Source organism: Myodes glareolus, chromosome 10 (assembly GCF_982192425.1).
Source record: "Myodes glareolus chromosome 10, mMyoGla1.1, whole genome shotgun sequence".
In the NCBI taxonomy this organism is placed as follows: Eukaryota; Metazoa; Chordata; class Mammalia; order Rodentia; family Cricetidae; genus Myodes; species Myodes glareolus.
Window position 1 is genome coordinate 21898525 of NC_142035.1, and position 16494 is coordinate 21915018.

At 45.0% G+C, this 16494-nt stretch overlaps 1 protein-coding gene across 3 annotated transcripts in view; it reads left to right on the plus strand.

Annotated features, from left to right (window-relative positions):
* Window positions 1-16494, plus strand: part of Mroh8 (maestro heat like repeat family member 8) — an 84051-nt gene that overhangs the window by 30780 nt on the left and 36777 nt on the right. For 2 of the 3 annotated variants that reach the window (XM_048440884.3, XM_048440887.3), the window contains exons 5-9: window positions 2520-2599; window positions 4463-4607; window positions 4821-4964; window positions 7653-7748; window positions 8924-9028. In XM_048440884.3, the coding sequence (XP_048296841.3) occupies window positions 2520-2599; window positions 4463-4607; window positions 4821-4964; window positions 7653-7748; window positions 8924-9028 (570 nt within the window). The remainder of the gene's footprint in view (window positions 1-2519; window positions 2600-4462; window positions 4608-4820; window positions 4965-7652; window positions 7749-8923; window positions 9029-16494) is intronic. The other variant, XM_048440885.3, reaches the window with a different exon arrangement.

Here is a 16494-nt window from a genome sequence, read left to right on the forward strand (position 1 = left end):
TTGCGTTCCTGCCTGTGCACGCCTAGCAGACCCAATCCAGCTCCTTTCCCAGGCAGGGGTGCTGAGCAGCAGACATGGTCTCAGTTACCTTCCTCCTAACCCGAGCAAGCATACAATCACCCAGACTTGAAATGGGTGACTGGCCTTGTGGTTTAGCCCCACATTGGACTGTATTCTGTAGAAAGAGACTGCTTGTTTGTTGGAGGAGGTCGCTTGTTTGTTTTGGCTGCTTGGCAGCTCAGACCCAAAATAACTACACACAGAAACTGTATTAATTAAATCACTGCTTGGCCTGTTAGCTCTAGGCTGCCAGATGGTAGGGCAGCCTCCTCACAACGCTTGTTCGTTTCCCGATTGTTCAGATTATTCGTTTCCTGAATAATCACCCAGAAGCTATATTAATTACAACACTGTTTGGCCAATGACTCAGGCATATTTCTAGCTAGCTCTTACATCTGGAATTAAGCCACTTCTATTAATCTGTATATCACCCAAGGTTGTGGCTTACTGGGCAAGGTTCTGGCATCTGTCTCCTTTGGCAGCTACATGGCATCTCTTTGCCTTTGCCTACTCTCTCTCTCTATCTCTTTAGGCCAAAGCAGCTTTGTTCATTAACCAATAAAAGCAACACATGTGCAGAAAGACATCCCACATAAAATGTGTAAGTTGATGACTTTCCAGAAAAAAATGTTCAAGAGGTCCCAGTTCCAGGTTCCTGAGGGAATCTAATTGACCTTGAAGTTTGTCCCGAATAATTGAACTGCCACCTGTGAGACAAAATGACACAACAGAAATGTGGCTCTGAAATGCTCGTTCCCATGGCCAGGGCAGTTCCTATGAAATGGTGGACAATCTAGTGAGGTTTCTCCACATTCACAGTCAGGTTACGCCCACAGTAGTCCCTTGGGCGAGCTTCCTAGAGCCACTCTAGATCCTCTGTAGCTAAGGGAACAAAGTATGGCGAAACTGAATACCAGACCAGGGTCCTCTGGGTGCCTGATGGCAGAGCTGGGGGCCCTCTGACCCCACTGCTCCTCTTGTTCTGTAAGGTCTGAGAAAGACAAGGAAGAGGGCAGAAGCTAAATGTCAGCCTGCTTTCTGTTTCCAGGCTGGGGTGGTAATAGGGTAGAAAGGCAGTGGGGAAAGGTATTGAGAAGCTTCCTGTTGCAGGTACACAGTTGATGCTGGGGTAACCAATGAGTACTTGGTAAAGAAATATTAGGTCAAGGATAGATAAACATGTTTCCTGGAGGCCATAAATGGGGGTTCACAGGACTGGAAAGACAAGAATCTGGAGACACCAGTTGCTGTAGATATGGGAATTGTCACAGATGAACAGAATAGAAGGACTTTGTCAGCAAGCATGGTCCTGGCGGAGTCCCCGCCCTTGCCCTGCAGGGCTCCTGGCACAGCTCTCCTGTCAATTTGTAAACTGGAAAGTTGTTTCTTCTTTAGGATAAACCGTCAGGGCATTAGCTCTCTTTCTAGTTTCCTTTTTGTGACTGTGATAAAGAACTTCATCTCAAGCAACCTGGAGAGGAAGGGCTCCTAGGTTACAGTCATCATGGAGGGAAGTGAGGGCAGGAACTCAAGCCGTCAGTCATATCACATCCTCAGTCAAGAAAAGAGAGTCAACTGGGTGGTGGTGATGCACATTTTAATCCCAGCAGAGGCAGAAGCAGGCGAATCTCTGTAGGTTAGAGGCCAGCCTAGAGCAAGCTCCAGGACAGCCAGGGCTACACAGAGATACCCTGTCTTGAAAAACCAAAAAACAGAAAAAGGAAAGAAGGAAGGAAGGAAGGAAGGAAGGAAGGAAGGAAGGAAGGAAGGAAGGAAGGAAGGAAGGAAGGAAGGGAGAAAGGAAGGAAGGAAGGAAGGAAGGAAGAACAGAAAATGGATGGATGCACCATGCTGCCTGCTTGTTTGCTTTTCACCATCCCTCTTCACTCTTACATATCCCAGGACTCCCAGCTTGAGGCCTGATACTGCCCCACAGGGTTAAGTAACAGTCCAAAGGATCCCTCACAAGCATACCCAAAGGCCATGCTGATAGAAGCAATCCCCCTGTGGAGATTCCCTCTCAGATGTTCTCGGCTGTGCCAAGTTAACAGGTAAAACCAGCCAGCATGACCCGACCTGGAGATCCTGGTTTAGTGGAGGAGCTAGAATACCTAAACTAGAACTGATCACTGGTAATAAAGGCAATGAACAGCTGACACAATTATCAGGGTCTATCACTTAACACAACAGCCTATGACATAAGTCATAGTGTTGTACCATTTTATAAGTGAGGAAACTGAGGCACAGGGAGGCTCACTAGCATGAGTCAGCGCAAACATGTAGTAAGAGGCCAAAGGACAGTCGAAGCTTGGTTCCTGAGAAGAAATTAGCTCTTCCACCGTTGTGTTACTGTCCTGGCCAGCCTCCTGTTATTTGGATGTACCATTCACATCTCTGGGGACTGGCCTTGTGAGCTGCTATGTTTTCAGATGGATGAAGTACTTTCCTTCTCACTGCAGGTGCTGGTCCAAGAGGAGCCTCTGGACTGTCTATCCAGCATGGTGCGCCAGGAGCTCTTTGTCACCATCACTGACTTCAGGTGACGCCCACATGCACCTTAGACATGCATCCTGGTTTCTCATTCAGGGGCATACACTGCCAGAGCTTATTAAAGTGTTCCATACTTAGGGCTGGCAAGATGGCTCAGAGAGTAGAGGTCCTTGCCACCAAGGATGATGATCTGGTGTTGGTCCTTGGAACCCACATAGTAGGAGGAGAGAGCCAGCTCCCACAGGTTGTTCTCTGACTTCCACACAGGTATTGTAACAATTGCTTATCCCTGACTGCTCCAGCACTAAATAAATACCTGCAATTTTTTTACATGCCCCATATATCTAACTTTTGAAAACTAATTATATGGGTATATTAGGGTTTTTATTGCTGTGAAGAGACACCACGATCACTGCAACTCTTATTAAGGAAAACATCCAACTGTGATGGCTCACTTACAGTTCAGAGGGTTAGTCCATTATTGCCATGGCAGAGAGCAAGGCAACATGCAGGCATGGTGCTGGAGAAGGAGCTGAGAGTTCTTACACGCTGATTCACAGGCAACAGGAAGGGAACTGAGACACCCACCCCCATAGTGACACAATTCCTCCAACAAGGCTGCACCTCCAAAAAGTGCCACTCCCTATGAGCTTATATTGAATTGGAATATTGAATAATATTCCAATTATATTGAAATTACCACAATATAGGAAATCCAAATCCATATTCTTTTGTGAGAACCTTAATATCATGTGTGATGGATAATCCTGATTGTTGTGGTGCTTTGAAAGAAAATGGCCCCAAAGGGAGTGGCTGTATTAGGAGGTGTAGCCTTGTTGGAGGAATTGTGTCACTGTGAGGGTGGGCTTTGAGGCCTCTCTTATTCAAGCTTCCCTCGGTGTGACTTTCAGCTGACTTCCTGTTGCCCACAAGGTGTAGCCCTCTCAGCTCCCAACTGCCATATGCTACCCTGCTCCCTTCATGATGATAATAGACTGAACCACTGAAACTGTGAAGGAGCCACCCCAATTAAATGTTTTCTATATAAGAGTTGCCACGGTCATGGTGTCTCTTCACAGCAATAAAATCTTAACTTGACAAGCAGTTGTCAGCTTGACACACATAGGAAGAAGGAACCTTATTACCCTATCTATGAGGTGTCTTCTTAATTGACAATTGATATAGGCAGGCCTGGCCCATTGTGAGAGGTGCCATTGTTGGGTAGGTGAGAAAAGTAGCAGACTGTGCACTGGTTGCAAGCCAGTACGCAGCATTTCTCCCTGATCTCTGCCTCAGTTCCTGACTCCAGGTTCCTGCATGGATCCCTGGCTTAGTTTCCCTAGATGATGGACTGTAAGCTGTGAGATGAAAAGATTCTTTCTTTCCCAAGTTGCTTTTGGTCAGTGTTTTATCACAATTGAAAACAAACTAGAATGGCATGAATGCTGCCACCCACGTCTCAGAGACCTTAACAGAATCTCTTGGGAGTTTAGTTCTGTCCAAAGTATATTCAATGGAAAGTGAGTCTTATATATGCTTTATGTCAGGTCTGAGGACCTGATGTTTACATCTCTTGGAGACTTGTACCTTGGCAGCTATGCTAGTTAACATTTCTGAGATAGCCTGTAGTTGAAGCCTTAACTCTCTCATTTTACATTCATCAGGGCACACTTGGGGGAAATTGTGAGTTGCTGCCTTAGAGTGCAGCAGGCTTCCCTTTATGGCTAAGCTGGAGAAGAGCCTGGAAGGATTGTGCACCAGGGGCGGGGGTGGGGCTGGGTGATACACTCTTCCTCCAAGCTTTTGTGAGATCCGGCAGAGTGTTACACCAGCCAGTTTGCCCTTCCTCTTGATTACTTTCAGAGCTGAGGTATCAGTTTAACATCAGAATCTTCCCAAACTGTCTCCCTAGTTACCAAGATATGAACCTGTTGTTTGGCTCTGAAGACCGAGAAGACTTGCTTGGCCTTACCATCAAAAGTGTACTCTCTCTGCCTGCCATAAGCACCCCTACCCAGCTGCCGCACACAGGGTCAAGCCAGAGCAGCCACCCAGAGGTAACTCACTTTTTGCCTTAAGATGCCCTCTCTTACCCAGGTCAGCTGCTCTTTACCTTTAGCGAGCAATTGATGGTTTGAAAACAATTAAAAAACAATGATGCCAAGACTGGTGAAGATAATCAAATAGATAGCTTCCTCTTCCTTGGTCTCCATATGTGCTCCTTTATTTCCCTTTGCTCCTCCTTTCTTTCTTTTGGATTTAAAATAAAGCAGAAGGACCTAAGCCAGAGTGGACCTGAAGAAGCAAGCTCCGCAGGAGCAGGAGCGGATCCACTTCAGGAACATTGGCAGACCGGGATTGAGCCAGCCACCTGGGCCAGAGCAGACCCAAGACAGGGAACTCCACAGGAACAGGTACAGGGGAGTAACCGCTGAGTGAGTGAGCCAGAGCCAGAGATGGTTGAGGGTCCGGACGGGAATCTGGGACCTTCAAGGGAGTAGACCTAAGCCAGGACTCCCGTGGGACTGGGCCTGAGCCTAGGACCTCTGAGGAACTAGGCCTGAACCAGGTCTCCTGCGGGTCTGGGTGTGAATCTGGGATCACTGAGGAAGTAGGCAGAAACAAGATATCTCTGATGGTCCAGGCGTGAGTCTGGGACCTCAGAGGGAGTAGGCTTGAGCCATGACCTCTGTGGGTCAGGACGTTTGTCTGGTACTTCAAAGGCAATAGGCAGAAACCGGAAACCTCTCTGAGTCCGAGCCTGAGTCTGGGACCTCTGAGGGAGTAAGCCTGAGCCAGATCCTCTGTGGGCCTGGGCACATCCAAGCCTGGGAACTCTGAGGTAGTAGACAGGAGCCAGAGACCTTTGCAGGACCAACTCCAAGCCAGGGACCTCTGCAGGAGCAGATCCAGACTAGGATTTACAGAAACAGGTCTAACCTAGGCTAGAGCAGGCCTGAGACAGCCAACTCCAAGGGAATGGAGTAAAGCCCGGGAGCACTGAGCCACCTCCAGAAACAAGGAGTGACCAAAGGGGTAACTAGAACTGTGGTATTAACTGTACCACGAGGAACAACAATCTGAGCTTTGGATTCACTGGTACCTAGAAGATCAATCAACAGAATCACCGACAGCCCCAAATACACCCATTAGAAGAAAAGATGAGTAGAAAAGGTAAGAACACACACAACACCACAAAGAGCAACACGACACCAGTAAAACCTAAAGAAGCTACAATAGCAAGACTTGAACAACCAAATATAGATGAAGCAGAAGAAAATGACCTAAAAAATAACTTCAGGAGAATGTTTGAAATTCTTAAAGAGGAAATGAGAAATTCCCTCAAAGAAATGGAGGAAAAGACAAACAAAAAATTGGAAGACATCAGCAAATCCCTTAAAGAAAACCAAGAAAAAGAAATTAAACATATGAAAGAAACTATTCAAGACTTGAAAACTGAAAGAGACAATAAAGAAAACACAAGCTGAGGGAATTATAGAAACAAAAATTATAAGAAAACTATCAGGAACCACAAATGCAAGCATGAACAGCAGAATACAAGAGATGGAAGAGAGAATCTTAAGTGCTGAAGATAAAATAGAGGAAATAGACTTGTCAGTCAAAGAACACATTAAATCTAACAAAAGCTTAACCCAAAATATGGGACACCATGAAAAGGCCAAACTTAAGAATAATAGGTATAGAAGGAGAAGAAGTTCAACTCAAAAGCACAGAAAATATATTTAACAAAATCATAGAAGAAAAGTTTCTCAACCTAAAGAAAGGCATGCCTATGAAGATACAAGAAGCTTACAGAACACCAAATAGAGTGGATCCACAAAAAAAAAGTCCCCTCACTACACAATAATCAAAATACTAAACATACAGAATAAAGAAAGAATATTAAGAGCTGCAAAGGAAAAAGGCCAAGCAACATATAAAGGCAGACCAATCAGAATTACACCTGACTTTTCATTGGAGACAATGAAAGCCAGAAAGTCATGGTCAAGTGTTATGCAGACATTAAGAGACCATGGATTCTAGCCCAGGCTACTATACCCAGCAAAACTTTCAATCACCATAGAAGGACAAAACAAGATATTCCATGACAAAACCAGATTTAACCAATACCTAGCCACAAACCCAGTCCTACACAAAATACTAGACGGAAAATTCCAACTAAGGGAAGTTGGCTACATCAACAAAAACACAATTGATGAGCTCATTGCAGCAAATCCCAAAAAAGGGAAAAACGCACAAATTAACATCACCAACAATGAAAACTAAATTAACAGGAGACAGCAATCACTGGTCGTTAATATCCCTTAATATAAAGGGACTCAACTCACCTATAAATGGCACAGGCTAACAGATTGGACATGAAAACAGAATCCATCCTTCTTCTGCATACAAGAAACGCATCTCAACCTCAAAGACAGACATTGCCTCAGAGTAAAGGGTTGGGAAAAAATATATCAATCAAATGGACCTAAGAAACAAACGGGTGTAGCTATCCTAATATCTAACAAAATAGACTTCAAGCTAAAATCAGTCAAAAGAGACAAGGAAGGTCATTTCATATTAGTCACAGGAAAAATCCATCAAGAGGAAATCTCAATACTGAACATCTATGCCCCAAATACAAGGGCACCCTCATATGTAAAGGAAACACTTCTAAAGCATTAAACCCCACACCTAACCCTAATAGTGGGAGACTTCAACACTCCCCTCTCACCACTGGATAGGTCAGTCAGACAAAAAAATGAACAGAGAAATAAGGGAACTAACAGATGTTATGTCTCAAATAGACTTAATAGACATCTATAGAATATTCCATCCAAACAAAAAAGGATATACCTTCTTCTCAGCACCTCATGGAACCATCTCAAAAATTGACCACATACTTGGTAACAAAACAAACCTCAATAAATAAAAAAATAGAATAATCCCATGTGTTTCTCTTATACTATAAACTGCCTACAGGTGCTTTTGCTCTGGATTGGGCTTTTACTAAAGCCTCGAAGTGATGAGCAGCCTCAGATAAGCATGGTGCTTGGGGAGCTTTTCTGGGAGGGAACCGTGTTGATTCTGCACCTTTTTAGTGTCTCTACAGACAGATGTTCCAGGCCTTCTCTGTGATGCTGCAGAGTCTGGTGGTAAAAGATCCACACTTGGAAAATTTTGACAACATTTTTAAGGTAAATGAAATGTCAGGAGTGGTGGTTTGAAAGAAAATGGCCCCCAAGAGAATGGCACTAGTAGTTGGAGTGACTGTGACCTTGTTGGAGGAAGTATGTCACTGTGGAGATGGGCATTGAAATACCACATATGCTCAAGCCACTCAGTTCACTTCCTGTTGCCTCAAGATGCAGAACTCTCATCTCCTTCTCCAGCACCATGTGTGCCTGCACACTGCCATGTCCCACCATAGCGAACCTGGGCCCTCTGGAAGATCAGCCAGTGCTCTTAACCTCCGGGCCATCTCTCCAGCCCCACCCTTCACCCTCATCTTTAGTTCTTTAAGAGCATATCATTAAAAAAAAATTCCAGTGCAGATGCTGAAAACAGACAAAAGAATAAAGTATTGAAATGAACAGAGATAAATCTAGAAATCAAGCTTTGAAGGAGCCAGGGTTTTATATCTTGCTTGTCAACCCATCACTTCCAATGTAATCTGCTTTATCATTAGTGTAGTAGGCTTCTTGAACTGCCAGCCCCCAAATCATAGCACAGAGACTTATTAATTATGAATATTTGGCCTTAACTTAGGGTTGTTTCCAGCTACCTTTAAAAAAAAAAACTTAAATCAACCCATTTCTATTTATCTCTGTGCGGTTCCAAGGCTCATTTATCTCATCTATGTACTGTCCTTCACACCTGACTGGCTCCCCTTTTTAAGAAAAGCCAGCCCCACCAATCCTTCCTCTGCCTAGTTATTGGCTGTTCAGCTTTTTTTTAGGCCAATCAGGTGCCTTAGGCAGGCAAGGGAAAACAGCAACACATCTTTACATAGTGAAACAAATATTCTATTTTGCAACACATTCGCAGAGGTTTTTAGATAATGAAGTAATATAGAGTTTTTCACTTCACATGTTTTCTTTTAAAATTTTATTTATTTTTATTTTAAAAAACATTAGTGTTTTCCTGCATGTATGTCTGTGTGAGGGTGCCAGGTCCCCTGGAACTGGAGCTACAGACAGTTATGTGCTGCCATGTGAGTGCTGGGAATTGAATCTGGGTTCTCTGGAAGAGCAGCCAGTGCTCTTCACCTCAGAGTCATCCCTCCAGCCCCTCACATGTTTTTTCCTAACAGAGTACAAGTTTTACTTCATGTATTCCTGACAGACCATTTGACCTTCCTTATTTTTTATAGCACATGGAGCCCTGGTTACAGTCAGACAAAGACCATGAGCGAGAACGGGCTACAACCATCATGTCCCAAATCCTCAAATGCTTATCCTCTTATCTCAACCTGAAAGTGAGTAACCTTGAGTGACTGAGGAAGAAGCATGCAGGCCATCCTTTATTGTTTTCTCCTTCTGTAACTCAGCTTGGGCTATGTATTCCACTGGTGCAAGTATAGTTTCCCAGTACTCAGCATTATTTATATGTCTGCCCCAATCCTAAAGTGTGCTGAGTTTGAGGCCATATACTATTTATCTTTGCATCCCTGTTAAGCATGACAGCTGAAACACAATGCAGTAAATGTTTCTGAAGAGATGAATAAATAAATACAACCTGAAAATATCTAAAGGGTCCACACTAAACTGAGCTATGTGTAGTTTGTCTTTGAAGAAATTAAGTCAAGCTAAGTATGGTGGTGCATGCATCTAGTCCCAGCACTTGGGAGACAGGGGAAATGCTAATTACTTCTGGAGCCTGCAGGTCTGCAGGCCTGTAGGCACTCTTAACTCACAGGGAGAGATAAGAAGATACTGGGTTATTTCCAATTTCCAACTGGTTAATATACTCCTTACCCCAAAAGGTAAGATTAGAACAAAAGACTGCGTTAACAAATTGAAAGTCACAGGGTGTATTCTCCTCGCTCATGCCCTTGACTCACACCCTAGACTAAACACTCTATAGGGAAATCTATGTCTGTCCGAGGTGTTGGATCCTGGAATTAGAGACAGTTGTGAGCTGCTATGTGGGTGCTGAGAATTGAACCTGGGTCCTCTTGAAAAGCAATCACCTTAACCTCTGAGTCATCTCTCCTGTCCGTACAGCCAGATTCTATGTGAAATTATCTGGTACAAGTGAGAAGGAAACATGGAACATGCAACAAACCTGCTTAGGAGTTTATTAGAGGGGCACATACAGGCCTGGGGAAGTCAGTTTGCAGAGAGAGAGAGAAAGATGGCACATCCAGCTTTTAAAAGCTGCCTAGTGCATGTGCACAGGGGGTTGATGTGGTACATCATACACAGATGACAGGGCTCATACATGCATGCAAGGGCTTAGTTGAGTCTTAAGTGAACCACATGGGGCCCTTTAACATCTCTGGAGGCCACTAGGCACTTCTGCCTGAGGGCTTGTCTACACATGCATGACCCCTAGAACCCGGAAGTATCAGTCTTAGGTGGCTGAAATCATTACGTTATGGAGGCATTTTATGCATTGCTATTCTCTCCTTTCAGCTAATTCTAGCTTGTGTCAAGGTGACATAAACTAACCAGCACAGGCTAGAACTTTGAAACGTGTCAAACAGGTATTTGCGATACTGAAGGAGGCCAGCATGAGCTTTGATGTGCTGATAGTCACCACACACAGGTAGCCATACATCCCTTCTGCCAGAGGTAAGGGAAATGACTCCTTTTGGTAGAGGGTGTCAGGTTCCAAAGAAGCAAATGGCTACTGTGGTGCCTATTAGAATACCAGAGTGTTTGCTTGTCCTCCAGACTCACTGCTTCTCACCCTACCCCCACACGAACTCTCTCCACCCCAGGGGCTTCTCTTCCTTTACCCAAGCTTCTCCTTCCTATAGAATAACCCTGTCATTTTGGCCATTCATTCTGCTGGTTCCTCTTGGCTCTTCGCTTGGTCCCCTTGCTCTTCTTTCTCTCTTATCAAACCCCCCTCCCTGCCCCCACCATGGACTGATTCCCTCTGGGCTCTTCCAGATGCCTCTGGCTGTTCTCTCCCTCATATGAACAATAAAATTCTCCTCAGCCCTACCTTAGAGCTGTCATGTCCTCATTTCAGCCAGAGGGGAACCAGCTTCACAAGTTGGTGAGGACTGCTGGCTTTTCCTAACTGCCAGTACAGACTACTCCTGTAGTCCAGCAGCGCCTATTTCTGGATTTTTGGACCGCCTTTTGAAGTCTGGTGAATTGGAATTTCCTTTGGAACAATACAGTTTACTTTCTTTTCCCCCGTGCCTGTTTATTTTAGCAAGGATCCCATTTTTAAGTCCTCGTATTTCTCTTTCAGCCCTGTACTTTTTAGTTGTTGTCAATCCTCTGCCGTAGCTTCTAAAAAGAATCCCCCCAAACTGTGATCACCTCTCTTGCATCTATTCCTTTTTCCTATTGCAAATCAGTGTCTCTTCCTCTGAGCAGGTCTTGTAGCCACTGGAGCTTCTCCCCTCCCCATCATGTCTCCACACTGTACGTTGCATACACCCTGGTTGGGCGTAAATGTGCATCTGCTCCCACAAGTAGAATGCCAGTGACGGCAGAGAATGGAGCTAGCTGACTTACAGAGCATGCATGGGTGACCCCAAGCAGCCCTCTCTAAAGCATCAAAGTGTCTCACCCCTAGCGTGAATACACAGATGTAGTCTCCCCTTCAGTTACCTCTCTGCTCTCTATACTCTAGTAACCTCTGAAGCCAGTAACTCCTGTAGCAAGTGACTTCTGGTCATCACTGACTGCTTCATGATTCTGACAGCCACAGCATGGCATTCCTCTGATTCTTCAGCCTCTAATTCACTGTGGATTAAAAGAATGCTTCACGTGATCTCTCTCTCTCTTTCCCTCCCTCCTTCCCTTCCTTCTTCCCCCTCTCTCTCTCTCTCTCTCTCTCTCTCTCTCTCTCTTTCTCTCTCTGTCTTTCTCCTCTGTCTCTCTGTCTCTGTGTGTGTGGGGGGGAGGGGTGGCCCTGAGATCTTTAGTATTTTCTTTTCTAGAGAGGATTATGAGTATAGAGTACTTAGCCTTGTACCACTGGGTTTATGAACACCTAGAAGTTGTTTGTAGAAACTGGGTAATGTACTCGCTCTACTGTGTTTTTCATTTTTCTTTTCTAACTTTAGAATCCTTAATTAAATATATAATCTATTCTAAATTTAATTCTTTTAAAAAATTGCAAAAAATATTACATATCTAAATTAACCAAACTCAAAGACTATAACAATACCAAATCTTTCTGCAGAACGTCTGTTATCAGTTTGAGGGCAAAAGGTCTTGCTTTGGGAGTCCCTGTAGTTAGTGTTAGCCACCTACCCCTTGTGCCAACCAAAGGGAAGAGCGAAAGACAGAGAAAGGAGCCGTAACCAGTGTAGCCATTGTTGGAAGACCAGATTCAGTGACCCCAGATCAGTTTCTAAGGGGCTGAAAGGAACTTTAAGATTCTGTACAAAGGGAAATGTAAAGGAGGGGTGCACGGCTGACCGAGCAGGTGACCTTGCTCTCCGCTCTGGGGAAGTTGTCACTGCTCTAGAGAAACAGGCCCCTTAGCAGGAAACAGTGACTCCTGCCCCAGGAGCAGCCGCACCTTCTCACCGCCTGCAGAGGAGGTGTGGCCACCTGTCCGCAGAGCTCCCTGTGGCTGGGCTTAGTTTCAGTTCCTTGTCATAAAAAACGTTAATTGCTTAGGCCTGATTGCAGCAGAGTGACTGAGGAGGAAAAGGCAAAGAAGCAAAACCAGAGCTGAGGGGAACAGAGTGGATTTAGGCCATGACTCATGCCCTTCTTCAGACCTACAGCCTTTCTCACATTGAAGTATAATTTATATTTAAAAAAAAAACCATCCAATCTAAGTGTGTGGTTCGATGACTTGTAACACATCTCTACTTTGCATGCCTGGCATATTTTTTATTTTTTTTATTTTTTTTAAAGTTTATTAAAATATAGAAGTTTCCATTTTCGCCCCTCCTCGCAACACCCTCCCACTCCCCCCACTCCCTCTCCTCTTCCCTCTCCATCCCTAAGAGCAGTCAGGGTTTCCTGCACTGTGGGTAGTTCAAGTTCCTCCCCGCTCCCTCCAGGACCAGGAAGGTGAGTATCCAATCAGACTGGATCCCCAAAAATCCAGAATATGCAGAGGAAACAAGTTCCAGAGTCATTGTCAATGGCTTTTTAGAAAGACTTCGGGCCAGCCACATTCAGAGAATCCAGCCTCCTCCAGAGAATCTGGTTGGATCAAGCGCTCCTTCAGTCCCAGTCAACTGGCCTTGGTGAACTCTCATTAGATCAGTCGCCTTGTATCAGTGGATGATCGCTCCCCTTGCGGTTCTGATTTCCTTTTTCATGTTCTTCCTCCTTCTGCTCCTCCTTTGGACCTTGGGGGGCTCAGTCTGGTGCTCCAATGTGGGTCTCCGTCTGCATCGCCATCCATCGCCGGATGAAGGTTCCCTTTGATCTTGCCCTCCCTTCTCACGTTCTTCTTCCTTCTGCTTCTCGGTTGGACCTAGGGAGTTAAGTCCAGTGTTCCAACGTGGGTCCCCGTCTCTATCTCCGTCTATTGCCAGATGAAGGATCTATGGTGATAAGCAAAATATTCATCAGTATGGTTATGGGCCAAGGCCAGTTCAGGCACCCTCTCCTCTGTCCAGAGAACAATCTGGGGATCTCTCCTTGGACCTGGGATCCCATTTACAGTCAAGTCTCTAGTAAACCCTAAACTGACTTCCATAGTTGAGATATATTCTTCCCTGAACCCATATCTATCCTTCCTCCCTCCCCCCCTCACCTGGCATTTTTTTTTATATTATTTTCCTTATGTATTATGTTTTCTGATTTGGTTGAGTTTTTTGTGGGATTTCTGTGTGAGTGACTGTGTGTCTCTGTTTATATGTTTTCTTGGTCTCTTTTTTTTCTGTTTGTTTTGCCTATTGTAATTTATTTGAGGTTTTATTTGTTTAGTTGCCTAATTGTTTTCTAATATGAGAGAGAGAAAGAATGTGGATTTGGGTGGGTCAGGGTAGGAAGGTTCTGGAAGGCATTAGGGAGGGGAAACCATGATCAGAATATATTGTTTAAAATTTAAAAAAGAGAAAAAATTAAAAAAAACTTAAAGAAAAAAGTTAAAAAAAATGTTAAGGATGTAATCAGGTACCAATCTAGTCTCTTGTAGGTTTTATGGCGTTTGATTGTTTGAGACAGATCTCATTCTGTCTCCCTGGCTGACCTCATACTCAGCTTGCCTCTGCCCCAGGGTACTGGGATTCAAGGCATGGGTCACTAGGCTGGGTTGTGGCTTTTATGTCTTGAATTCTGAAGGGCTAAGACATTATGAACATAAACATACTTAATGATAAGTGTAATGGGTGCCAGCGCTCCCAGGTGGCGCCCCAGGAAAACACTGAGAGGGAAAGGAAAACCAGAATGACCATGGGGAAACCAGGAGACCCTGTGTTCCTTCTGTGGGGGCAATTTAAATAGCTTGCTGGAGTGGTCTTGACCCTCCCTGGGGCTTTCTTGGAGGTGGAGTTTGGATTGAGGCAACTCCCAGAGGAGGTGGCTTGAAATGGAATTTTCCCGCCCAACATTCCAAAATGGATGTGGGGGGGAGGACTGGGGTGAAGTCCCCAACTAAACACTTAATACAGAGAATAAATATTTTTTAAAGTAGAGGAAAGGGAAAGTATTAGCTTGCTGCCCCTCAGACAGAGGCGCCATCAACGCTGTTTATCTTCCTGAGTCACAATTCAGAGTGGTGGGTAAGAAGCATCCATTAGAAATACCTTCTTTAAAAAGGGCTGATTTTCTTGAATGAGTGTTTGTCTGTATCAGCACATGTGTACATGGGCATACTTGTGTACATACTTGTCTGTATCAGCACATGTGTACATGGGCATGCATGTGTGTGTGTTCTTATTTGTATCAGCACATGTGTCCATAGGCATGCGTGCATGTGTGTGTGTTCTTGTTTGTATCAGCACATGTGTACATGGGCATGCATGCATGTGTGTGTGTTCTTGTCTGTATCAGCACATGTGTTCATGGGCATGTGTGTGTGTTCTTGTCTATATCAACACATGTGTACATGGGCATGCATGTGTGTGTGTGTGCTTGTCTGTATCAGCACATGTGTATATGGGCATACATGTGGAGTGTCAGACCAAGTGGACCTGGCTTATTTCACAGTGTTGGAATCTAAACGCTGGTCCTGTGACTGTGGAGCAAGCAATCTTAAACCCTGTCCCACCTTCCCAGTCTTGCAGCAGCTTCTTGGCTCTCCAGTCACCCTTTCTTTTCTAGCTTTGGTTGTCATTTTCTTCTGCCTTATCCTGGAATTGGGCTTCATTTCCTCAGCCCCTCCTCCTCTTCTTTGTCTCCTTCCTTCTCTCCCCCCTCCTCTTTTTCTTGTCTTCCTCCTCTTTTCCCTCCTCCTCCCTTCCCCCCTCTTCTCTTTTCTCCATCTCCTCCCTTTTGCCCCCTCCTCCTCCTCTTTGTCCCCATCTTCCTCCTCTTTGCCCCCATCTTCCTCCTCTTTGCCCCCATCTTCCTCCTCTTTGCCCCCATCTTCCTCCTCTTTGTCCCCATCCTTCCCCTCTTTGCCCCCATCTTCCTCCTCTTTGTTCCCATCCTTCCCCTCTTTGCCCCCATCTTCCTCCTCTTTGCTCCCATCCTCCTCTTTGTCCCTCTCCCCCTCTTTCCCCTCTTTTCCTCTTTGCCCTCCTTCTCCTCATTTACCTGAAAAGGAAAAAAAAAAGATACCACCCTGAATGCTGAAATGAAAGGCATTAGAATCAAGCCTGTAAAATAAGGGGGAGGAGGCCTTTTGTCCTGTGACAGGATGTGAGTCAGGGTATTTACAGCCAAAGCTCCTGGACAACCCCCTCCTTGGTATTTAGGTGAAAGGTCAAGAATTTGCCACTGAGCGCGCACTCTTAGCCTTATTTGAATTGACCAATGAAATGAATACCCGTAACCACGCTTTTCGCTTCTGTTCCCGCGCTTTTGCTCTCCTATAAAAACCCCTCACCCCAGCCTGACGGGCGCGCAAGTCTTCCGAGAGACCTTGTCGCCCCAGGTACCTGTGTATTCGAATAAACCTCTTGCTGTTTGCATCCGTAAGTGTGGTTTCGTTTGATTCGTGGGTACGGGGGCCTCTCTCGAAAGGAAGACATCCCTCGGGGGTCTTTCAAACCCAGTGACTCCATTTGCTGTTAAAACTCAGGATCTTGATGTGCTGGCTCCTGCCTGTCTCTGCAGCCCTTACAACCTCGTCTCTTCTAGATCTCTAACTACCTAAAGCTCACCTTGCTACTTCAGCTACTTGGAATGCTCAGCCCCAATTCTCCATGTAGCCACTCACTCTAGTGTTCAGTTCAGATGTCTCCACATTAAAAAAACAAAAAACAAAAAACCCTCGCCAGTCAAACAGTGCATGCACCTTTAATTCAGCACTTAGGAGGTAAAGGCAGGAAGATTGGAGAAGTCCACTAGCATCCTCAGCTGCATAGTGAGTTTAATGAGGTCCTCTCTTTTAAAAATATGCTGGGCGGTGCTGGTGCACAGCTTTAATCCCAGCACTCAGGGAGGCAGAGGCATGCAGATCTGTGAGTTTGAAGCCAGCCTGGTCTACAAAGTAAATTCCAGGACTGCTAGAGCAGTTACATAGAGAAATCCTGTCTCAAAACACCAAATAAAGAAAAAAAGTCTTTTAGAACTAGAAAGCCTGGTTACTTGAATTCAAGCCCCATGACTCACATAAAGGTGGAAAGGAAGAACTGACTCCACAGAATTATCCTCTGACCTCCACACTTATGTCGAGGCA